Below are 25,181 nucleotides of genomic sequence, written 5' to 3' on the forward strand. Positions count from 1 at the left end.
GCGCACTCGCACACTCTGCAGAGCAGGGGAGAGCAAACACACTCCACACCCACACTGCCATGCACTCCACTCGGGAAAAAGCCCGAGTCAGGAATCGAACCCAGGAGCCTCTTGCTGCGAGGCGCGCTGGGTGCCACCGCTGCCTTCGTCACCTCCCCGGCCGCCCCAAGTAGTCGGTGTGAAGCGGTCCCCGTGGACACCGCGGACCCCACGGTCCACATAGTCCCCGTGGGCCCTATAGGCCCGGTGGTCCCCGTGGTCCCCGTAGTCCCCGTGGGCCCTATAGGCCCGGTGGTCCCCGTGGTCCCCGTGGTCCCAGTGGGCCCTATAGGCCCGGTGGTCCCCGTGGTCCCCGTGGTCCTCGTGGTCCCCACGGCCCCCGTGGTTCCTGTCGTCTCCGCGACCCCCGCGGCCACTCCGGCGCACGTCAAACTCGAGTCGGAATTGGAAAATTTGACAGCGAATAAAAAAAAAAGTGAACACGCAGTGCGGTCAGTAGAGAAACCGAATCCCTTTATCACAAACACCACGACGCTAACACAAAGACGACGGAATTTCACCCCTACGGAACACGAAAGGCGCGTCACTCAATGGCACGGCCCACCCAGCACGCGAGCAGCGTAAACACGACCACGCCGGGGACGGTGCCAAGACGTCGCCCTCACCCCCCGGAGCAGAGACGGAGCGCATCGAAGACACAGAACCCTCCCCACGACCACGCCGCGGACACCGACACGCGGGCGGGCGGCCAACCACGCGGCCCAAAAAGCCGCGCTCACAACCACGAAGAGGAAATCAAAGTGCCCGCCGCCCACGTTTTGACACGTTGAAGCCGTACGGATGCCATGAGAATGGAGGTGATACTCCGGCGCTGACTCCTTCGTGCGTGTTTAGCCAAACGTGGTTTTGTTGTACCCCTCGGTGCCTTCGCGGTGTCTTGGAAATGAGAAGAGCAGAGATATGTTTGAGAGTGAGCTGTGTTTGCAGTAGGAATGCTGTGTGTGTGATCCCAATTGAGTAATCTGCCAGTGATTTTTCAGCAATAGGGTTGTTATGGCCAATACTGGTTACATTGCACGGTCTGTTTGTTTGTTTAACCATGGGATGAAACCAGAGAGACCGAAGAAAACCCACGGGGGAGAAAGTACACACACACACACGGAACGTACACACACACAGAGGGGACACACACACAACGGACACACACACGCATAACGTACACACACGCAGAACATGCACACACAGAATGTACATACACACAACGTACACACACCACACACAACGCGCGCACACACCACACACAACGCGCGCACACACCACACACAACGCGCACACACACCACACAGATCGTACACACACACACAGATGGAACGTACACAGAACGTACACAGACACACAGAAGGTACACACACACAGAACGTACACACAGACACAGATCGTAGACACACACACAGAACGTACTCACTCCACAAAGAAGAACCGCGCCCGAGTGGGGAACCCAACCCCAGGGCTTGTCGCGGCGAGGTGCGAGCGTCGCCAACCGAGCCACCCAGCAGGGCCACCGTCGGAACGTGAAAGGGGGCCGGGAAACGTCAAGCCGCCGATTTCTGGCCACCTTTAGCGATTAAAATACATTAACTCATAACCACGCACATCACCGTCGCTATTAAATCAAAACCGCCCCCTCTCCACGCATTGTAATTGTACCACTCTGCTAAACACGGCAATACATGACACGGACACGGCGAGTCGAGGAAGATTCTGGTCGAGTTTGGAGAAAATTATATGTAATTATATTTAACTACACGTGTCCCCAGGCTGCATGGCTCCACCCTGGCTCCATCATCCCTCGCCAAGCCTGGCTCCAGCCTCACCACCCAGCCTGGCTCCAGCTCCATCACCCAGCCTGGCTCCAGCCCCATCACCCAGCCTGGCTCCAGCCCCACCACCCAGCCTGGCGCCAGCCCCATCACCCAGCCTGGCTCCAGCCCCATCACTCAGCCTGGCTCCAGCCCCATCACCCAGCCTGGCTCCAGCCCCATCACACAGCCTGGCTCCAGCCCCATCACCCAGCCTGGCTCCAGCCCCATCACCCAGGATGGCTCCAGCCCCATCACTCAGCCTGGCTCCAGCTCCATCACCCAGCCTGGCTCCAGCCCCATCACCCAGTCTGGCTCCAGCCCCATCACTCAGCCTGGCTCCAGCCCCACCACCCAGCCTGGCTCCAGCCTCATCACCCAAGATGGCTACAGCCCCATCACTCAGCCTGGCTCCAGCCCCATCACCCAGCCTGGCTCCAGCCCCATCACCCAGCCTGGCTCCAGCCCCATCACCCAGCCTGGCGCCAGCCCCATCACCCAGCCTGGCTCCAGCCTCACCACCCAGCCTGGCGCCAGCCTCATCACCCAGCCTGGCGCCAACCCCATCACTCAGCCTGGCTCCAGCCCCATCACCCAGTCTGGCTCCAGCCCCATCACTCAGCCTGGCTTCAGCCCCACCACCCAGCCTGGCTCCAGCCTCATCACCCAAGATGGCTCCAGCTCCATCACTCAGCCTGGCTCCAGCCCCATCACCCAGCCTGGCTCCAGCCCCATCACCCAGCCTAGCTCCAGCCCCATCACCCAGCCTGGCGCCAGCCCCATCACCCAGCCTGGCTCCAGCCTCACCACCCAGCCTGGCGCCAGCCCCATCACCCAGCCTGGCGCCAGCCCCATCACCCAGCCTGGCTCCAGCCCCATCACCCAGCCACCCACACGAGGATTCCCACCTTTCCCCCACTCACCATGCCAGGCGTATTTCTTCGTTGGCCAAGGTATATGAAACAGCGCAGACCATTGCTGCATGAGCAAAGTTGAACACCACTCCGTTATCAGATATCATTCCAAATAAATTACTGCCACACCGCATCTGTGGTCTGGGAAGTAGCATCTGTTTAGACAGTAACTTGGAATTATGGCTAAGACAAGAGAGGGGTTAGGCTATACATTGTAATTGTATGTACAGATTATTTACAAGAGATATAATTACACTCTAGCCTCAAAGCAAAGTGCCCAGTTCTCTCAGTCCCGGTGCCGTCTCATTTCGCGGGGATGAACAAGGGGGTGCCGTGCATGCGGGGGGGGGGGGGGGATGCTCGCGTTGCCAACCAGCTCTGAGCACGAGATGACACCATCACCGCCGCCACACACCTCCAATTAGTAGGGTTGGCCAAGTACGGTGTAAAAGAAGTTCAACATACATATATACAACACCACCACCACGACATCGTGCTACCAATGTTTCGCCCCCCACCTACCACCAGGCTGAATTGCACACGACGAGCATATCTGTGGTATTGCCGAGGGGGACAGAGAGAGCAACGCATGCAACAAAACCACCGACAAACGTACACAGATGGCACACACAGCAGAAATCCGTGCATTGCTACTGTGATTACTACAGCGGTAATGAGACGCGTCCGCCAGGCCACTGCTGGTTAACACCGCGGGGCGGCGCCAAACGTGAAATACTACGCGCCGTTCATGGTCACTCTCGGTGGACGTTGAAGAATTCTCTGGACGTGGCGGCCGTCGTTGTGTGTGGCCGCGCATCACGGTTGAAATTTGACATCCAATTGCTCCGCGAATCACTTGGCTCGGGATTCCGGAGTAGCAAGATCATCAAACCTTCAACCCCGACCGCAAAACCATGGGCGGCTGCGTTGGCGAAACACAGCGCTGGTGCCTCGTCCGCTTGATGGCCGCCCCGTGCAATGAGAACAACGGCGCCCCACACCAAACGTGCCGACCTAAAATGAAGTGGACAGCTACAGCAACGTGCAAGCGCGAGATACAAGCTGATCACCCCCTGCCCCACAGCAATGGTCGCCGCATGGTTCATTCTGAAGCAAATTTACTTTTGCGTTTGGCCATATCATGATCTGGCCAAATTTGTATTTGTCAAGAACCCTCCACCACCCGACGCAAAATAAAATTGTCAAGTAGCGTACGACCGTTTAACGGTGCGCCTATTATCATTACACGCACCAGTGAGCTGAAGAGGAACCCAGTAAGTCGCACACACACGGTACATACACACACGATACACACACACACGTGGTACACACACAGTACACACACAATACACACCCGACACACACACACGGTACACACACACACACACGGTACACACACACACACGGTACACAAACGGGACACACACGGGACACACACGGTACACAAACGGGACACACACACACGATACAGTGTATTCACACACACACATGGTGTATGCACACACACACACACACACGGTGTATTCTCTAACCCACAAACGTGTTGTACGAAAGTTAAGTTAACAATGAAAAAAGGGAAAAAAATTAATGGGCCGCGATCGCCGTCTAGGTGTATGCTATGAAACGGTTTCATTCTAACAAACCGTGTTCTGATGTCACGTCCCTAGCTATGTTATTGCTGCTTACGGTTCTCAACTTGGGCGACCGCGTCAGACGACGCGCCGCCTTGCGATCGCACAGTGGCCCGGCGGGGGAGGGGGGGGTCGGGGGAACTTGCGTTGGGACTGCCCAGAGGGAAAAGTTCCGAGGCACGAGCACGGCACCACCATCGTCTCGGACCAGCACGTGCTTGCGCCCCCAAACCCGCTCTCCCTCTGCTTCCGCCCCCACACTTCGCGGGCCCAAGGACTAGCCCCGGCTCCGCGCTCGGCCGATTCTCATCTCCCCCGAGTCGCTGGGCAGGCAGTTGGGCGAGCCGCTGCCCACGGCCAGGAGGAGAGGGCCTCATGCGGTGGTGGCGGTGGTGGTGGAGGGGCGGAGGGAGGGTGGCGGGGTGGTTAGTCCGAGTCGGAGCCATCGTGGTACGAGGTCCGCATGGACCTGCCGTTCTGCAGAGGCAGCTCCTCGTGGTCCGTGCTGTGCGATAAAGGCAAAGACAAAGTTCCCCCGTGTAGCTTTTAACAAACTGTTGGGGAAAGTGTTGTTCGTGAACAACCTGTGCGCACGCGGATACACAGACACACACGTTATGTGTGTAGGTGCTGTTACCATTGCACATACCGGAGACTCACATGAAATAAACATGATGTCACTACCAAAGACGCACATGGGACTACCGTGCACACACATACATGTTACATGTCACGAAAGGGAAAGATCCCCCGTGTAGCCTTAACAGACTGTAGGAGCAAGTACTGTTAGGGAACACCTATGAAAGCCGGCACGGCACACGAGAGGGTGAGTGGCCAGCACCATGCCCGGCCGCCTTTGTCTCCCCAGCGACAATGATTTTACAGAGCGCACCAGGTATTCATATGTGTGTGTGAGTTGACATAGGGAAGGCCCAGGATAGGTTCCGATAATCGTCACTGGTGTTGGCCGTGAGCGCGCGTGTGTGTCATATCACGACATGAGAGGCTTCGAGTCTCCGCTCAGGGTGAAGGCTCGGCGCGCCGGGCGGCTGCGTCTCTCTCACCCGTAGATGACGTCGTCGTCCGAGTCGTTGAGCATGGAGAATGTGGGGTTGTCCTTGAGCTGGGACTCTGCGGCACAGAGACATGCACATGTCGCACCCCCCTCGGGTAAGCACCGGGCAGGGACTCGCTCGCTCGCCCGCCTGCCCGCCCACTCCCCAGCCCCGCGCGCGCGGCCACCGTGCATGGTTCGAATATGGCAGGCCGCCCTGGTTAATGCTGCGGTATGTATGAACCGCCATTACACAACGCGTGCTTTCTGTTTTGCTCGCAGCGGATGTTAAAGATTCCCCCCCCCCACCACCCCTGACGAATGGGCGGCCGTCGGTGTGCCCGGCGTCACGCGGTCCAAATTCGCGATTTCAAAATTTACACCACAAAACGAGGCAATCGACATCGCATGCAATGGCAATGTCGCCTCCCGCCCCCGCTCCCCCCCCTCCCCCGCCGTGAAACCACCACGCGTTGCGTCTGTGAACCACCGTGCCACGAGAACCATGCGAGCTAAATTATCAATATTATCGTTATCGTTCTGCCGCAACATTTTACGCTCGCTCGTTGGACCAAACGTCTGTAAAAGTCAAGTAAAAGCAAAGTCGGGAGCGAGTTCCGGCTCAAAACGAGCATCGAGGCACCGACGTAGCGGCGGCGATGGCACCAGCGTGCGGTGTTTACCGTAGACCGCGTTCTTGGAGGGCGAGTAAACGAACGCCAGCGTGTAGAGGTAGAAGTTGAGAAGCCCGTAGAAGGAGAGGAACTCGGCCGGTGAGGCGGGGAGTCAGGGAGCAATCGCACGCGGTGCCGCGACCTTGCCGAGCGCCGAGTCATAAATCAAAGCGCCGTGACGTCGCGCGGTTTACGAGAGCCATCAATTACACGACACAAGCGGCGCCCCCTTCCGGGATAAACTTCCCCTGCACCTTTCATACCGCAGCGGTTCACACGCGGACGCTGCTCACGGTGAGATTTTCACCGCAACAGGGCCCCTGCGTTGCTTGGTTGGGATTGCGCACGGCAGAGTAACGCTCGCTCGCGGGCTGCCGAGTCATCATGTGCCGCGCAGTGGTCAGCTGCCACTGGTTGTGCCCCCCCCCCCCCCCGCGTTGAGACGCGAGGATTCGCGAGTAGCTCATCGCGTGCAAAGCGCTCCGCAACACGTATAGAGGGCGGCGTCGCCCAACGCACCTCGCCGCTGTCGTCGTTAAGGCTGGGGCGGGCCTGCTAGGGGGCACTGGCGAGGGCTCACGTCCCCACCAGGGGACAGAGGAGGCTCCCCGGTGCCAGGGGACCGTCACGGGACGAGCGCTTCACTCAGCGTCCGCGTGGGCCCCCGACCACGTGACGCTCCGCGGTCGTGAAGTGAAGAGGTCGGAGCGCGGCCTTGCCGTTGCCACCTCGCGGCGATGCCGACGGAAAGGACTCCCCTCTCAAAGGGTATTTGGTCTACTCTTCTACGGCGGCCGGGCGTGTTGAAAAAAGTGGGCGTACCCACGCTTTACATCACCACAATGCGACCCGTCAATGGACTCGCTGCGACGAACCCACGTTCGCCGCCGCTACTGCGCATACAGCAGCGGTGAATGTGGGGGATCGGAGAAACCTGGACCATCGTGCGGCAACCTCCGCACTGTGCGAAAAAAACGTTAACTGGGTTGTATAACCGGTTATTTTAAAGTGCCCGAGTTCCCTTTGCAGCTGCGCGGAGCGGTGGCTCAGCTGAGCTGCTGACTGCTGCCCCATCACAGAGGCAGCTTCAGGCCCGCCAGGCCGGAGGATATAGTTCTGGTAGTGGGTGGACAGCTGGGAGATGAAGTTGTCCTGCAGAACTTGAGATCCAAACCTCAGGAACAAGATGGTGATGCTGCGAGACACGAACCGAGGGTAAGGGGTGGACATTTGTGAAAAAAGAGCTTCATAAGCTCATCCGATTCTTCCAGGAAAAAATATTCTGACACACTGCACGCACGCACGCCGCGGGGTCCGAGCGCCGAGCCAGCACTGCCCGGCTTTACCTGATCACGAGCACCACCAGCGTGAGCACCGTGAGGAACTTGAGCCGCAGGTCTAGGGGAGACACGTACCGACGCACGCATAAACACATTGCCACAGACATACGTGGACAAACACAAAAATCCCCCGTATAACTTGAACAGATTGTTGGGGCAAGTGGTGTTATCAAGTAGCACCTACAAAAGCCGGCACAGTACACAAAGGAGTGGTAGCCAGCACCAAGCCTGACCGCCTTTGTCTCACCAGTGGTGATGTTTACTCACCACACCAGATATTCAATTAAGGCTGAGCTGACCTAAGGGTGGCCCAGGACCGGTTCATATATTCGTCACTGGTGTTGACCGTGAGTGGGAATCCAACTTGTGTTGCTGGGTCTGTAGCAGTGTGCTAACTGCTATACTCCCGCTCTCCACTCATCCATATATGCTTTTATACAACAGATGCCATTCACCACTAAGTGACAGTGACGTCACCATGGCGCCTGTGCCAGGCCAGGTGCACTTTTGAGGCCACGTGAAGTGTCACTGACAGGAGGTCACGAAAAAGACTCAGGTGCCATGAGTTGACTGAGATGACTGGCAGATGATGCACCAGCTGTGCCCCGTACTGTGCCAACTTGCTGTATTTTAGCCACCCGATGCTCTGCCCGTTGTTGTGAGCATCGCAACTGCCTCCAACTGCAGAGTTGCGTGTTTCACGAGCCTGCTCCGTAGATGCCGATCTTGATACCGTTGGTACCAGTCTTCGGCAAGTCCACTCAGCTCTACATCCGCCTGTACCGCATCAGTCCATATATTTTCCAGCTTGTGTCATGCCCGTTTAGTCCCCGCTGTACGGCCAAAAATAAACTGCTTGGGAATGCAATGGCTGGGCATGCGGGCTACATGACCCAGCCAACGCAGCCTTACCTGCCGGAGAAGTTCACTGGTGAAAATGTGTCCAGATCTGCTTAAACCCAAAATGGATCGTAGGCACGCCAGCCTGAATGATTCTAACCAGCACAGATGTTCCATTAGAGGGGTCTAGGTTTCGTAAACATAAAAAAGGGAGGGCATGACTGTGGTTGCGAAGACCCGAAGCTTCGTGTTGGAGCGACAGACCATGTAGCTTCAACGCAGCATTACCAAGCCGATGAAAAGATAATGCCGCCCGACTGATTCGGAGTGAGACCTCTGCTGTCAAACCGGAGCTGGTTATAAGCACACTGCCCAGGTATGTAAAACTCTCCACTCTCTTCACAACTGCTCCATTACCAATGGGGGTATGTATGAATGCATGTTGAACTTCTTTCGCACTGTACGTGGCCAACCGTGCTAATCGGAGGTGCAGGAAAAGGACAACAAACAAAATACCCAGGAAGGTTCTTAATTTTGGTGGCATGCTCCAGTTTCAGCAGCAGCACCTCCAACTCCTCCTCTGAGTGAGCAGCAATCACCAGATCATCAGCATACATAACATAATTAACATAATTGTTCAATAGGCAGCCATCCCTCAACCGCACCTGGGCATCGATCAGCCTCCCATTCTATCTGTACCAAATGGAAATTCCTCCGGTACAGCCATGGAAAGCTTCTTGAACTACGTGGTCAAAGATAATATGAAATATGGGAGCCAGAGGACATCCCTGTCGCACTGCAAGGTGTACAGGGAATGGCTCTGATTCCAGGCCATTTAGCTTTAACCGGGCCTGCCTACCATCATGAAGGCCTTTAATGATTGTGAGCAGACAGCCAGGGAATGTGAAAGGTCTTGACCAGGTCAATAAAGCAGAGATGTAGGTCTTTTTGAAATTCTCTACACCTCTGCTGTAACAAACGGAGAGAGAATATGGCATCCATGCAGACCGCCTTGGTCTGAAACCACATTGAGAATCTGCAAGCCTCTCCTCAGTGTGCCTGGCAAGGCGATGTTGAATAATCCTTGCCAGGACCTTTCCCGGCAAACTGAGAAGAGATATACTCCTGCAGCTATTACAATCTGTGCGGTCCCCCTTCTTAAAGAGGGGGACTACCATGACATCCTTCCAATCCTGCGGAACCTGTCCTGTGCTCCAGACAGTTGTGATGATGTCATGTAGGGCAGTCTGCACACAGACACCACCCCCTCCCTCAGCATTTCACTTCAGAGATAAACTCTACCCGGCACTTTTTCTGGTCTCAGATTCCGGAATGCCGTTCACACTACCTCCACAGATGGCACCTCAGCCATAGAAGGGGTAGATATTTGAGGCAGGGCAACCCCAGCAGGATCATCCCCACCTTGTCCATGATATTGTTCTAGGCTGCAGGAATTCCCTTCACAAAAGACCTCATAGAAATGCTCTGCAAACCTGCAGACCAGTTCCTGAGTGTTGGAGATCGGATGACCATTCTTTACCTTGAGGATGGTGATAGATGAGGTGCTGAAAGTAACTTTTTTATGGAATAAGTGATATGTGATCGTGGGCTACGGAGGCAGATTCCATCTGCTCAGCAACCCACGCCCATGCCGCTCATGCTTGTAGCGCCACGCTTCTCTCCCAACCTCCGAGGAAGGCTCCGGTTAACCTCATTCTTCGTTGGAACACCTCCTCTTTCAGCCAGTGTATCTGGGGAGGTCTGGACCACGCACTTAATGCAGCAATTGCAGCTGCATGAGCCACAGTCCTGAACCTCACCCATTTCTTCTCAGCATCAGGATGTGGGGACGATGCCAACCCCAACTGCAAGCGATTTTTAAACTCCTGCTTGCGACTATCCTCAGCTAGCCGAGACCAGGTTGCCGTGGGTTTGAATGAGGTCTTCGATGGACGCCCACCATTGGAGTGGAAGAATGGTAGGCACATCTAACAAATGACAAGTGTCTGCGTCATTACCCACTCGAGCATTAAAGTAACCCAACAGGATGACTCGATCCCGAGGGGCCACTTTAGCTTGCACCTGGAACAGGAGGTTATACAAGGCGTCTGACTCATGTACACGCACGTACGTACACACACCCACATATTTACAAACAAACACACGCATGAGGCAAAAGTTTGGCCAGGACCGACTACCTTTGTCTCCCTAATGCTGATATTTAGCTACTGATAAGGGAGCGGGAGAGGAAGAAAACGGAGCGAGGGAGGGAGCAGAGCGGGGAAGGGAGCGAGGGAGGGAGCGAGGGAGAGTGAGAGGGAGGGAGCGAGTGAGGGAGAGAGCGAGGGAGGGAGGGTGTGAGGGAGGGACCGAGCGAGCAAGGGAGGGAGGGTGTGAGAGATTGAGTGAGCGAGGGAGGGAGGGAGCGAGGGAGGGAGGGTATGAGGGATTGAGTGAGCGAGCGCGGGAGGGAGCGAACGAGGGAGCGAGCGAGCGAGGGAGTGAGCGCGGGAGAGAGCGAGGGAGGGTGTGAGGGAGCGAGCGAGCGAGGGAGGGAGGGAGCGAGCGAGGGCGAGTGACGCACCGAAGTAGGGCATGTTGCGCAGCTCGGTGCAGGCACGCACGATGAGGAAGACGAGGTAGAGGATGTACATGGCGCCCACAACAAAGAAGAAGATCTTCATACCCTGCAAGGCGGCAGCACGAACCATCACAATCATGGCTCTCCAGGAGCAGCGTCTCCAGGCATCATTAGGTTCACATGAGGCTTGCTAAAGTGTCTCAACAACTGAAGCGGACGGCGTGGAGTGTTTTTACAGTCCGTACACCCGCCGGCAGTATCAATCAGGGCAGTCTGCTGGATTGGAACCACAAAGTGGCAACGGGCCCTCTACTGTAAAACAACAGCAGACTAACGGCCGTGAAATCCTGCGGCGGCCTCCTGTACAACGACAATGTGAAGAATGCTGTTTGTTGAAAGAAGCGCGGGTTCAGGATTATATTCTGAAATATGATTTGGAAATATGTAAAACCGCTGCTGCATGAAGGCTTCCTCGCATTGTGTCGGGGGATGGTCACGCGGCGGAGGGGCGGGAGGGACGAGGGGTGGGAGGGATGGGGGGGGGGGGTGGGGGGGGTGGGGGGGGTGGGGGGGGCAGGGGGGGGGTTGTTGACCGTACTTCACCGTGTCACTGGAACGCGGCGCATTCGGTACGATACCTCGAAGTTCCCGGTGTCAACGCGGTACTGGAATGTCGGGTCCTGCAGCTCGTTCATCCTGCAAGAAGAGAGGAGCAGGCACGGCGATGTCACGTGGCGTGCAGCGGGAAGTGGGGGAGGGGTGGGGGGGTGCAACGTGACTCCGCCACGTCGGTTATGCCGCCTGTCGCTCTGCCGGGCCGGCCGGCGACGCCCGCGACGGGCGTCGTCACTCTGCCAGGGGCTGTGCTGGCGTCCGGACGTTCCCGGGAAGCCGCTGTTCCAGCACGGATCCGGTTCGGTGGCGCGACGCCGCTCATTTCAGCGGTTCGTGGATTCATCCGGCAAGCCGCCACCAGCTAGTGACGCGGCGTCAGCCACAAAATTCTAGCCGCCCTCTGTTTCACAGCTGCCATTAAGGAGGCCACGTGTGCCGGCGTCACGGTACCAATTTTGCCAAATTAGAAACATTACATCTCAAAGCGCTCCGATTGGGATTACGGGCACACAGAAACAACATCGACCCTCACTGGCAGAAAACTAAATCTCGTCTGCAGGCCAGATGCCACCGGGGGTGACCATTCAATTGGCCAAAATGTGCTGCGAGGAGCTAATCGCATGCGACGCCCTCCACGACGCAGCTCGGCGATGAGCGCGATGCTGGGAGCGGCGCCCGCTATTAGAGGCCGGGGCACTGGCAGGAAGCGGTGGGGGGTGCTGTAGCTGGCGCTGCTTACGTCTGCCAGATTCCAAGAGTGACGGCCGCGACCCAGAGCAGCCCCACGATGAGTAGCTTGGGCAGGTAAAACGTGAAGAACCTGCGATTGGACTGAGAGCACACATAACAACAGCTCTACACAGTGCGGCTCGATGCGGTACCTGCGTGCGGATCGGTGTGGGTCGGTGCGGTACCTGTGTGCGGGTCGGTGCGGGTCGGTGCGGTACCTGCGTGCGGATGCCGTGGTAGACGCAGAGCCAAAACAGCAGCAGGGCGCTGAGGAAGGAGGCCTGGAAGATGGCGTCCAGCAGGCCCGGCACCCACGAGTTGACGAGGAACGACAGCGGGAAGATGGGGTCTGCTCGCACGCCCACACACGCCGCAGACCCGTCATCCCCAACACCGTCATTGAGCGGCAGGGTGGCAGCGCAGAAGTCACGCTCGCAACCCACAGCGAGAAGCGCCCGGGTTCGATTCCCGACTTTTCTGCGTAGAGCTTGTATGTTCCGCATGGGCTTCTTCCGGGTTCTCCGGCTTCCTAACTGTGGCTAAATGAATAAATAAGCAATTCGTATTGGACAAAACATCCCAATGCTGAGAGATTCCCTGCAAATTGCTCGATTGGGATGCCACACAGCAGCATCTTTAAAAACAGCAGCGTACGCAGTCTCGAGACTCGGTGAGGCTCTCGTGAGTGTGAACGAGCAATCCAGGTGCCCTCCCACGAGCCAGAGACTTGCAGTCGCACCGGCGTAGCCGCGGCCGGAAGAAACCAAGGCCGGCATCAGTGGCAAGAGTAGGAGAAATCGCCTCCCTGCGACGTTCCGCGCTCTGCGTTTTAGGGATTTATGGCCGGGTGCCACACGCAGACGTTAAACGCAAAAACTGGGGGGGGGGGGGGGGGGAGCGGTTAACGAGTGGAGGGGCGGCGGCTTCCCACCGTTGTAGAGCAGCAGCAGGGGAAGCAGAATGGCCATCCACTTCTGCTCGATGGCCCAGTCCCGCATGGAGAACTTGCGCAGGGAGTGAGCGAAGAGGCACTGTGCAGCGACACGGGGCGGTACGGATGTTTTGGCACGTGCGCAGCAGCACGCATGCACAGCAGCAGCACACGCATAGCAACACAAACGCACAGCAGCAGCACACACAAAGCAGTACACACACAGCAGCACATACAGGCACAGCAGCAGAAACACGCACAGCACATGCAGCAGCACACATGGACACAGCAGCTCATACAGAAGCACACGCCAACACTAAGCAACCATTGCCATTTAAACGCAATCAGAGTTATTACCCCGACCGGACCACCGCTAATGCCGTCTCGTCGAGTCCCAGCTGTTTCACGAGCTAAGCGATTACAATAATCCCCGTGGGCGGCTGCCCCCTACCCACGCCCCCCACCCACGCCCCCCACCCACGTCCTCCACCCACGCCCCCCACCACCACGTCGCCACCGCCCCGCGGGCGGGCACTGACCGTAACGAGGAAGGTGAGCAGCAGGAAGACGAAGCGGAACCAGATCTCCACCTGCGTGAAGGCCGCGTTGTACACCTTGAACTGTGGGCAGAGGAGGGCAGGCGCCGTCGCAAGCGGTGTGAGCCACGTCGCCGTAAGACAATAATATTTATTCAAGTATTATTATTTGAACAAGGCCCACTGAGCTATAGAGCTCTTTTTCAGAAGTGGCTTATCGTGTGAAAATGTACAGCAGCCAAATACTGTAAACGCGCGACGTTGATTCTAAATGTGGAGCGAAAAACCGGAGGACCCGGAGAAAAAGCCAAAATACCATGGGGAAGAGAGAAACACGCAAACTCCAAATATACAGGCGTCAGGGTCGGGATAGAACCCACGACCTCATGCATACCAGGCAAGGAAGTTAACATCTCCAAGCCACCGTGGCTCTCCAAAGCCACCGTTGCCACTGCGATGCTCGATTGTTATTGTTGGTGCGCTGGTTCACCTAAAAAAGCCTCACCGAGTCTCAAGACTCTTTTTCAGGAGGGTCCTGCCAAATGTTGTTGCTGTGTGATCCCAATGGTGTAATTTGAAGGTCATGTTTCAGCATTGGGAATGTTTTGCCCCAATACCGATTACATTGTATGTTTTTTTAAGCTATGGGAGCAACCCGGAGAACCCAGAGGAAACACACGCAGAACAGGGGGAGAGAGAGAATACTCAGAGAGACTCCACACACGCAGGAAGGTGCCCAAGTCGGGAATCGAACCCGGTCGTTTCTCGCTGTGCGGCGCGAGCATCACCACTGCGCTGCCACCCTGCTGCCCACATTTGTAAAGGCGTCCACATTAATTCCCTTAATCTGCAACGCAAACAGTGACGCGCGCCTCTCACACGCACACACACACGCGCGCGCGGGAAGCCCCACCGCTCCCGAGCGGAGTCAGTGGCGTGGAACGCTGCACAAGCCGGGGGCTTAGCGTCGGTCGCCAGAAAACAAATTGTGAAGATCATCGCCATCTTCTTTGCATTCATATCACGCCGCTCGCTTAAACGCCGCGGCAACTCAAAGCGCCTTAACATCTCGTCACGAACGTACGAAGGGCGCCCCCAAGTGGCAGCTGTCCCCGTGGGGCCCAAGGCGACTCGGCGACGGCCTTCACTCGGATATCGGTCTGCCAGTTGGGGGCGACGACCGTTGCTGCGCACGATCCCAGTTGTGTCGATTGTGGTGTCATTTTTGGAATGTCAGTAAATTCGCACCGTGGATCCGGCACAGTAAACACTGACAGCCTCATCGTTTTGAATGAAGGCACGAGATCTTTAATGTCCACTGTGAAACAGACGGCGCGTAGTGTGGATGCGGTTAATAAGCACACCGCAGGATTAACTAAGGCAGCTTTCCAGATATTTGAACCGCAAACTTCTGCAACAGAACCGCTGGGCTGTGGCACCGCCCTACTCTTATGTACATGTTTATTTATGCCAGGCCAGGTGTGCTTTGAGCCCAAGTGAAGTGTCGAAGGCTAGCTGACAGGAGGTCATGGGACAGACCCAGGAGCAATGGGTTGATTGAGATGGCTGGTAGATGCAAGAGCTGTGCACCCCACTGTGCCAACTTGCTGCCTTTTAGCCAACCGACGCTCCGCTCGTTGCGAGCGTCGCTCCTCTGCCCTCCATTGTTGCGGGAGGGCGATTGCCTCGAACTGCCCAGTAGCATCCTTCACGAGCCTCCTCCATCGAGGCCGATCTTGACACCGCTGGTAAGTCCATTCAGCTCCACATCCTCCCGTACAGCATCAGTCCATCTCTTTTCCAGCCCAAGGCATGCCTGTTTAGCCCCCTCTATCCGGCCAAACATACACGCTAGGTCCCACGACCTCATGGTACTGGCTGTGGTCGGTCGTACCGACCACGGGGCCTGTCGTTTCCAACACAAGGCCCGTCGTACCGTGAAGTTGACCTCTTGCATGACGTGCACAATCTGCTCCAGGCCCTGAAACTGCACTCGCACCAGGTACTTGGTGTAGTCCAGGAAGCCCAGGTGCAGCACGATGATCTCGTTGCATTTCTGCTGCGGCCACGCGAATACAATACGCATAACATAGATACAACACACACTCTATTATCCGCTCCCCTGAACAGACTTATGGGAGATCTCATTCTTCGCCTACGTGCTGATAATGGGATGTATATATATTTTTTTTATTGGGATGTTTCACCTGGAGAATCCCTCGGGACAAAGCGTCCCGCGTGCAATGGCGTCGAGTGACGTGCAGTGAACTTCGCACCAAGACCAGCGCACAAACAACTCGGTCACAAATCATCGTCGTTCTCCAGGCAGCAGCAGCCTCGCGCTGCCGGGCTCGTCCTGCTCTCCGCGCGTGACCAGAGAGATGGTCGCGCCGGACCAGTCACCATTTCCATAGAGACGCGCGTGGCGTTACGGACACGGCCTCCGGAGGCCGCGTCAGGCCGCGCGGTGTAACACGGCCTCCGCCGTGGTCTGCCTGGCGAAGCTCCGCGTGGTGCAGTTGGTGAGTGGGGGGGGAGGACCGCTTTACCTGGGAGCAGCGCAGGCAGCGGCTGCGGTTGTAGGAGATGGTGTTCACCATGACCATGCTGGCGTCACGCTCCCGGCCCGTGATGGCCACCGAGAGGTTGAAGTTCTGCTCAAAGGCGCCTGGGGTGGGGCGAGGAGAGACGGCGACGAGGCGAGAGGGACGGAAGACGGGCGCAGAAACGCACGCACCATGCCGTAAGCAACCGACCCACAAGGGCCGCTCACACTCTCGCTCCTCTCAACACTCACAGACCCCAATCGCAGACCACAATCGCAGAGCACAATCGCAGAGCACAAGTGCTATTAGCGCTGTCATCCCGATAGCGCAAGGCGTGGACGTGGCACGACGCTGCTAGGTTCTGGCAGTAGTTTCACAGTCAGGCGCGATTTTGCCATGTGTAGCCGTGTGTAATTCCCACTGACCAATCTAAGGTGTAATTTTCCGTATTCGGCAAAACGCGGACCGTGATGCCGGCGGCACAGCAATGGCTTACTGCTTCGCGTCCAATAGCGCCGCGGGATCTCTTTTAATGTCCACCGTGAAACAGACGGCGCTCGGTCCCCACACGGGAAACCATACTGCTGCAGTAATAACCATGGCGGGCGGCCTGGCAGATTTCAAACAGCTATCCTCGACCAACGAGCGGCGAACGAGCCGCGGGCTGGGCCGCGTCGCCCAAACAGTGAATGGAACCAAGCGCGCCAATGAAAGCGCCTTTTCCTGAACAGGAGTTTTGAGCCTCAGCGAGGACTGCCTGGGCAAGTAAATTGGCATTTGGCGCCGAATCCAAACGGCAGGACAGCCGTTGCCGCCTGTGCTACCGCGGATCCGCGGGACGCCGTGGGCCGTACCGTTGCTGCGCTCCGCCAGTTCGATATCGCACATGAGCCACAGCTGCTGGTTGAAGGTGGAAAGGGTCGGCGACGTCAGCTGGAAGGGACCCACCTGGACACGGGAGGGCAACGTTAAACCGCCGTCACACTGCCACCGTCACAGTCACATAACCACCACTGTCTCACTGCCGCTACTACCATCACACCACCGCTTTGACATCACCGCTACCACCGTCACACCACTGCTATCACCGTCACACCACCGCCATTACCGTTACATCATCACCACTGTCACACCACTGCTACCACTGTCACACCACCACCGTCGTCATAAAACCACCATCAAGGTCACACCACAAGCACGCGTGGTGCAGCGCACGCCAAGTGGAGTCACCTTCAAGTCCGGGGGCTTCATGGAGAGATGCGTGGCCTGCTCCACGGTTGCGTTGATGACGCTCGGGCCTACAACAAAAGTGATTGTACCACCACCACAATTGTCACCGAGTTCCCTACATCACGGCTTCCCGCTGGCCCGTGGTTCCTCCTGTGTTGACGGCACGTTGCAGGTTGCCATCATCATTGCTAAAAGTGTAGCGGCGTGCCGTCAAGGGTCAAAGCGCTTCCTCGGTGCGAAAACCTCGCCATCGCCAGCTCAAATGCCGGGTTCAATTGACGCTTCGACCACGCCCGTTCCATCGCACCTGGGGCATCTGCTGTGGGGGGGTGGCTTTTATTTGGTGGCCACGCCGGGGACGGGCGCTGTAATATAGCGATGAAATCGGACACCCGACGAAATCACCGATCAAAGATTTTGGCCAACTTGTATGGAAGAAAGTGGGCGTGGTGTTGGTCGAAGGGGGTATGTTTGCCCATGTATGGTCATTGTGGCTCATGAATCGAGGGTTCTTTTGTATCTATTTAGCTCAGTCAATCTGGCACCCAGCTCAAAGTTGATCGGGCAGCCATCTTGAAAATGTCGATTTATTGCAATTCATTGGCAATCGATTCATTGGCAAGCGATATTCGGATCGAATGATATGCTCCCTTTATACAGCAAGATCTGGGATTCCTGTCGCAGTCCGCTTTTATTATACCACGGTGCCGTATCCTGGCTCCCCGGGACCTCCCCCTGCGACCTCCAGTCACATTCACATGGGGAGCGAGGGGGGGGCGAGGGGGGGGCGAGGGGGGGGCGAGGGGAGAGCAATGACGGAGTATGGGGGGGCGCTACCTACCGGCCACACCGATGAGCAGCGTGAGCCCGAAGCAAGCGAAGAAGGTGGCGAACACCAGCACAAAGTGGCGCTTGGACATGGTGTAGAGTCGCATCTGCACCGACCTGCAGGCGGCAACAGAGACAAAGGGGAGCCCCCGTGTACCCTGAACGGACCGTTGGGGCAAGTGCTGTTTGCGAGCACCTACGACTGCCGACAAGGCACACGAGTGGGTGGGTGGTCAGCACCACGCCTGGCCCATGAACTGCGTCTCGCTGGTGCTGATATTTACACACCGCACCAGGTACTGATTTGAGGCCGAGTTGACCTAGACGAGGCCCAGGACCAGTTCACATATGTTACCGTTGGCCGTGAGCGGGAATCAAACTCGGATCATTGGGTTTGTGGAGAAGTGTGCTAACCACCACGTGACACCGCTCCCCATAGACACACGCACAATGGTGCGCACGCACAGACACAAGCGCACACCAGGGGACAACCACTGCACACAGCGACCATCGTCCTCCTACTGCCAGACAAACGGCCACTTGCAGGCCAGGTGCCGAGTCGCAATATGCCGCACAGGGACGGCTGCTACAGGGGGTGCGCCCCTTTCAAGCGTCTAAGACGAGACTCCAGTCGGTCATCGCAAGCGAGCCGCCGACAGAGGAGGCCGCTGCGTAGAGGCCACGAGTGACCACTCGTCCACGCGTCTCGCGCTGCCCGCGCCGCAGCAGCAGCCGCAGCAGCAGCGGCGGCAGCAGCCGTCGTGGCGTCGTCCCTATGCTGCTACGCGCTCGTGCGGTCGCAGGTCATCCCAACACCTTCACAGCTGCTCCCAATAGCAGCCTTCACTGCGTGCGTATACAGAGCGTGATTTTCTCACTCACACTCGCTCACTGACTCACACTCGCTCACACTCTCACACTTGCTTACTCAAATCCTCACATTCGCTCAATCGCTCACACGTGCTCACACTTGCTCACTCACACTCATTCAATCACTCACTCATATTCGTTCAATCCCTCACACACTCATTCACTCACTCATACTCGCGCACTCGCTCAGGAATGCGCACACCGCACCCTCCGGTGCTTTGCCACGCTCGAGTCTGGGGCGTCGAGGCGTGGCCCTGCGTGGGAGCCATGCGGGGACAGTGCTGGGTTTTTACCGACATCAGCGCGTTCAGTTCGCGAGGCTCCTTGACACGGCCGCCCGCTCTCTCCAAGAGTTATGGTGGAGGCTCGGCGATGGACGGGTGCCGTCCCGAGTCTGGGACGTGCTGCCCATTCTGAGGTAAGCCGAGAAATCCGAACGTGGAGCGCGCAGACCGAGCTTCCGGTGAAGCGAATGAGACGGACTCGTGGCCTCGGGCGCAGCGCACGGCCGCTTCCAGCGACTTTAAATTGCCAGCCACCACCGCACCCCCCGGCTCACGAGGGCAGCTCCTTCTCCTCCACCTCTGCCGCCGCTGCTGCCGCTTAAAGTTTGCATTTCGTAATTGGGGCTGTGAGCTTAAGGAAAATAATCCGTGCGAGACTGAAACTAAACAAATATTAATGAGCCACGTTGGCAGGCCAGAAATGGGTGGGCGAGTGGGTGGGTGAGCAGATGAGAGGGTGGGTAGGCGAGTGATTGAGTGTTGAGGGAGGAAGTGGGAGTGATTGGGTGTAACTGTGGGTAGGTGAGTGAGTGGGTAAAAGTGCAATTTCAGTAAGTAGAAAAGCTACTGTGTCACTGACCAGGTATTCTGATCTGTTCAATGACCGAGTTATTCCCCCAGGTGAGACTGCGATGGCCCCGTTATTAGCCGGGAATGTGATGTGAGCGATTACGTCGTAGTGTTGTTCTTGGCTGCCAGGAGGCTGCGACGCACGTCTGGTTTTGCCTGGTGCGTCTGCAGCTTCACTCAGGATGGATACAATCTTCATTACAACCAGTGACAGCCCAGTGACCCTCCCCCCCAAAACACACACACACACGTCTTCTTGAAAAATACAAAGATCCCCCCTTCAGCCTTAACATAATGTTGGGGCTAGAGCTGTTAGCAAGCGCCTATGAAGACCGACATGGCCGATGGGTGGATTGGTGGCCAGAACCATGCCAGGCGGCCTGTCTACTGAGTGGCAATGTTTAAACAGCGCCAGGTACTGAACTCATTTGAGGCTGGATCAACCTAGGGGAGGCCCAGGACCTGGAGTTGGCCGCGAGCGGGAATCGAACTCGAGTTGCCAGGTTGGTCGCTACACTTCCGCTCCCCACCCCACTCGCACTCCCCACTCGCTCTCCCCACTCAAATACTCGGGACAACAGAACGAGATTCCTGTGCGGGGTGCGGTACAGGTGGAGCCACGTGTTCACCCAAGACAAACACGACTCCTGTGACGACTCGGTGTGGCGAGGGCAGCACTGCGACACCACGCTGAGTGGACAGCGCTGCTTCAAGGGACCGCACACCCAGTTCACTTCGCCACCGTGACACGATGTGACTCACAGGCATGCACGCACGACTGCTCCAACCCAGCACGATACACAGGACCCCACAACACACACCATCAATAACAATAACCGCCATTCGCCACTAAGTGGCGGTGACGTCACCACGACGCTTGTGCCAGGCCATGTGCACCTTGAGGCCACGTGAAGTGTCGAACGCCCGCTGGCAGGAGGTCACGGGGCAGACCCAGGTGCCACAGGTCGACTGACTGAAATGACTGGCTGATGCACCACCTATGCCCCCTACTGTGCCAACTTGCTGTGCTTTAGCCACCCGGCGCTCCGCTCGTTGTTGTGAGCGTCGCTCCTCCGCCCTCCATTGTTGTTGAGGGCGACTGCCTCTAACTGCCCAGTAGCGTCCTTCACGAGCCTCCTCCAGAGGCCAATATTGACACCGCTGGTACCACTCATCGGCAAGTCCACTCAGCTCCACGTCCTCCTGTACCACATCACTCCATCTCTTCTCTAGCCCGTGCCGTGCCCGTTCAGCCCCCTCGATCCGGCCGAACAAAAGCTGTTTGGGCATGCGGTGGCTGGGCATGCAATGGCTGGGCATGCGGGCTACATGGCCCAGCCAACGCAGCCTTGCCTACCGGAGGAGCTCACCAATGGGACTTTGTCCAGATCTTTCGAGGAATTGTGAGCTCATCACACAATCCAGGCTGGTTAAACCCAGGATTGATCGTAGGCAGGCCAGCCTAAATGTTTCTAACCGGCGAAGATGTTCCATTAGGGAGGTTCACGTTTCGCACACTACTCACACACTACATCACAATGCAAACACAGCATCACTCCCAAACACAGCATGACACCACCACATCCCAACACACGCCACCACCACCACATCCCAACACACACTACCCCACCCACCACCACCACCACACGGGGCTCACAGTTCGTGCTCCATCGCGGCCACCGTGGAGCAGCTGACGGAGCGATGATCTCGGCCTGCTGTGCTTTAGCTTCAGTCGGGTGTCCGGTCGAGTGCAGTCCGTGCGCTAGAGAGTACACACGGTAGGGGCTGAGCTAGAGAGTACACACGGTAGGGGCTGAGCTAGGGAGTACATACGGTAGGGGCTGAGCTAGAGAGTACACACGGTAGGGGCTGAGCTAGAGAGTACACACGGTAGGGGCTGAGCTAGAGAGTACACACGGTAGAGTCTGAGCTAGAGAGTACACACGGTAGGGGCTGAGCTAGAGAGTACACACGGTAGGGGCTGAGCTAGAGAGTACACACGGTAGGGGCTGGGCTAGAGACTACACACGGTAGGGGCTGAGCTAGAGAGTACACACGGTAGAGACTGAGCTGGAGAGTACACACGGTAAAGCCTGAGCTAGAGAGTACACACGGTAGGGACTGAGCTAGAGAGTACACACGGTAGGGGCTGAGCTAGAGAGTACACACGGTAGGGTCTGAGCTAGAGAGTAGACACGGTAGGGGCTGAGCTAGAGAGTACACACGGTAGGGGCTGAGCTAGAGAGTACACACGGTAGGGGCTGAGCTAGGGAGTACACACGGTAGGGACTGAGCTAGAGAGTACACACGGTAGGGGCTGAGCTAGAGAGTACACACGGTAGAGGCTGAGCTAGAGAGTACACACGGTAGGGGCTGAGCTAGAGAGTACACACGGTAGGGGCTGAGCTAGAGAGTACACATGGTAGGGGCTGAGCTAGAGCGTACACACGGTAGAGCCTGAGCTAGAGAGTACACACGGTAGGGGCTGAACTAGGGAGTACACACGGTAGAGTCTGAGCTAGAGAGTACACACGGTAGGGGCTGAGCTAGAGAGTACACACGGTAGAGACTGAGCTGGAGAGTACACACGGTAGAGCCTGAGCTAGAGAGTACACACGGTAGGGACTGAGCTAGAGAGTACACACGGTAGGGGCTGAGCTAGAGAGTACACACGGTAGGGTCTGAGCTAGAGAGTACACACGGTAGGGACTGAGTTAGAGAGTACACACGGTAGGGGCTGAGCTAGAGAGTACACACGGTAGGGGCTGAGCTAGAGAGTACACACGGTAGGGGCTGAGCTAGAGAGTACACACGGTAGGGGCTGAGCTAGAGAGTACACACGGTAGGGGCTGGGCTAGAGAGTACACACGGTAGGGGCTGAGCTAGAGCGTAGACACGGTAGGGGCTGGGCTAGAGAGTACACACGGTAGGGGCTGAGCTAGAGAGTACACACGGTAGAGACTGAGCTGGAGAGTACACACGGTAGGGGCTGAGCTAGAGAGTACACACGGTAGAGACTGAGCTAGAGAGTACACACGGTAGAGACTGAGCTAGAGAGTACACACGGTAGGGACTGAGCTAGAGAGTACACACGGTAGGGGCTGGGCTAGAGAGTACACACGGTAGAGTCTGAGCTGGATAGTACACACGGTAGAGTCTGAGCTAGAGAGTACACACGGTAGGGGCTGAGCTGGAGAGTACACACGGTAGAGAGTACTCACTGTGGAGAGTACAGTAGAGAGTACTCACTGTAGAGAGTACAGTAGAGAGTACTCGCTGTGGAGAGTACAGTAGAGAGTACAGTAGAGAGTACTCACTGTGGAGAGTCCCGCTACCGACTCTGTCGATCTGCTTGTCCACAAGGCCACGTCACCCGCGCCGCTTCCGGGTGACGTCACTGTGCATCAGCGGAGCCGCGTTCGGTAACTCCACCCCCAGGGCGTATCTACAGAGAGCGCGTTCGATAACTCCACCCCCAGGGCGTGTCTACAGAGAGCGCGTTTGGTAACTCCACCCCCAGGGCTTGTCTACAGAGAGAGCGCGTTCGGTAACTCCACTCAGAATGATTTTTTTTTTTAAACCGCTTTCGGAGACGCCACTTAGCAGAGCAATTTGTAGGAGAGCGCCGAGAAGAGCAGGCAGAGTAAAGACATCTGCGAGATAATTAATGAGCAATGATGTTACATTTCCAGGCCCAAATATGGAGGGTGGCTTTGCCCAAATACGGGTTTTGGGGTGTGGTCATGCCCAAAGGATTTATTTATATACAAGAATTTAACGACCCAAAGCTCGATCAAAGTTCCACCATTGCTCGATTACTGCTCCGATCACATAGACACGTATTCAACATGCGTCTATGGGATCAAGCAGTGATTCAGCTATGACATACTGGTAGGAACCTCCTGGTTACACCAGCCCACAGGGGATTATTGTGTCCGTCCGTCGTGCAGGGAGGGGCTGGGTGAGGAGGGAGGGGCTGGGTGGGGAGGGAGGGGCCGGGTGGGGTGTGAAGAGTGAGGCTGGAGGGGCTGGGTGGGGAGGGTGGGGCTAATCACTCCGTGGTGCCCTTATAAAACTCAACGTTTAACCTACTCACGCCGGCTTGTGCCCGCCCTCACAGTCGGGCATATTTGCGGAATACACCACGCCGCCGTTGACCCTGGCCATTGACCGAGCAACCCAACGTTCCTACCAGCTCCCTCCGCAGTAATATGTTTAATACATGTTTCTATGAGCTAGAGCAGTAATTGAGCTGATATTTTGAATACGTGTTTATGGAAACAAGAAGTGATCAAGCAGAGGCAACTTTATAAATCCGTAAAGTAACCCCGGTCACATGAATTCTGGATCGAAAGAGACGATGTATGGATTGAAAAAGGCCATTGGTGAAATGTTTGGCTGTTAGCCCATCCATTGACGCTGAGCATTAACATTCATTCTGACGCGGAGTCGTTAGATCCTGTTGGAGCGTGACCGCCAGAACTGCGCCCTCGTTGGTTCTACAGAGCGCGCTCGGTAAGGGGCCATCCATTGAGTAAGGACGCAATAATCTGTCAAAACTTGACCCCCCCCTCCCTGTAGGCACGCGGACTTTTTACCCCCCACCCACCTGCGTAGGTACAGCTTGACGCACCCCCCCCCCCCCCGAATCCTATAGAACAGCCGATATTTAATCCACGCAGAAACGATCAAGGATTAATAATATTAACGTGTTTAAACAGATAGTCTACTGCCGGACTATCCAACTCATTTGAAGGCCAATGTCGACAATTTATTATCGAGGCATCACCCCCCCCCCCCCGTTTCTTATGCGTACATTGTCTGTAGACCCCCCCATACGCAGGCGTACGTGTTTTGATTAAACCCATTCCCCCCTCCATGCGTACGTACTAAATGTGTAGTGGTGATACGCGCTGGGGTAGGGATCGGGTGCCAGCGCGTAGTCATTGGCTGTGTGTGTGGTGACGTGCGCTGACGGTGAAGGATCAGGGGTCAGCGCGGGGTCGTGGGTTATGTGGTGCTGATTGGCTGTGTGCCGGTGACGCGCTTGAGAGGGAGTGATCGGGTGGCAGCGCGGCGTGATTGGTTGGGTAGTGGAAACACGCGCTGGGGGAAAACGGATCGTAGTTAATAGCGCGTCGTGATTGGT

General features: G+C 56.7%; 1 protein-coding gene across 5 annotated transcripts; it reads right to left on the minus strand.

Moving 5' to 3' along the window:
• Nucleotides 1–492: 492 nt before the first annotated feature.
• TMEM181 (transmembrane protein 181) lies at nt 493–23,484 on the minus strand. Of its 5 annotated transcripts, none has more exons than XM_078615378.1 (18): nt 23,350–23,484; nt 21,690–21,794; nt 18,322–18,425; nt 17,481–17,548; nt 17,105–17,198; nt 16,254–16,372; nt 15,641–15,760; nt 13,708–13,788; nt 13,169–13,268; nt 12,456–12,586; nt 12,248–12,339; nt 11,532–11,589; nt 10,897–10,999; nt 7,479–7,530; nt 7,245–7,327; nt 6,142–6,231; nt 5,469–5,535; nt 493–4,909 (listed from the first exon to the last, which is right to left on the minus strand). In XM_078615378.1, the coding sequence occupies exons 2-18, from the start codon at nt 21,701–21,703 to the stop codon at nt 4,831–4,833; spliced, it is 1,455 nt and encodes a 484-aa protein (XP_078471504.1). In that variant the 5' UTR covers nt 21,704–21,794; nt 23,350–23,484; the 3' UTR covers nt 493–4,830. The 5 variants fall into 5 exon arrangements, with proteins under 5 accessions (XP_078471504.1, XP_078471501.1, XP_078471503.1 ...); XM_078615375.1 differs by having other exon boundaries at nt 15,641–15,763; XM_078615377.1 differs by having other exon boundaries at nt 15,641–15,763; nt 23,282–23,365.
• Nucleotides 23,485–25,181: the final 1,697 nt, after the last annotated feature.

Source organism: Lampetra planeri, chromosome 47 (assembly GCF_965212315.1).
Source record: "Lampetra planeri chromosome 47, kcLamPlan1.2.h2, whole genome shotgun sequence".
In the NCBI taxonomy this organism is placed as follows: Eukaryota; Metazoa; Chordata; class Hyperoartia; order Petromyzontiformes; family Petromyzontidae; genus Lampetra; species Lampetra planeri.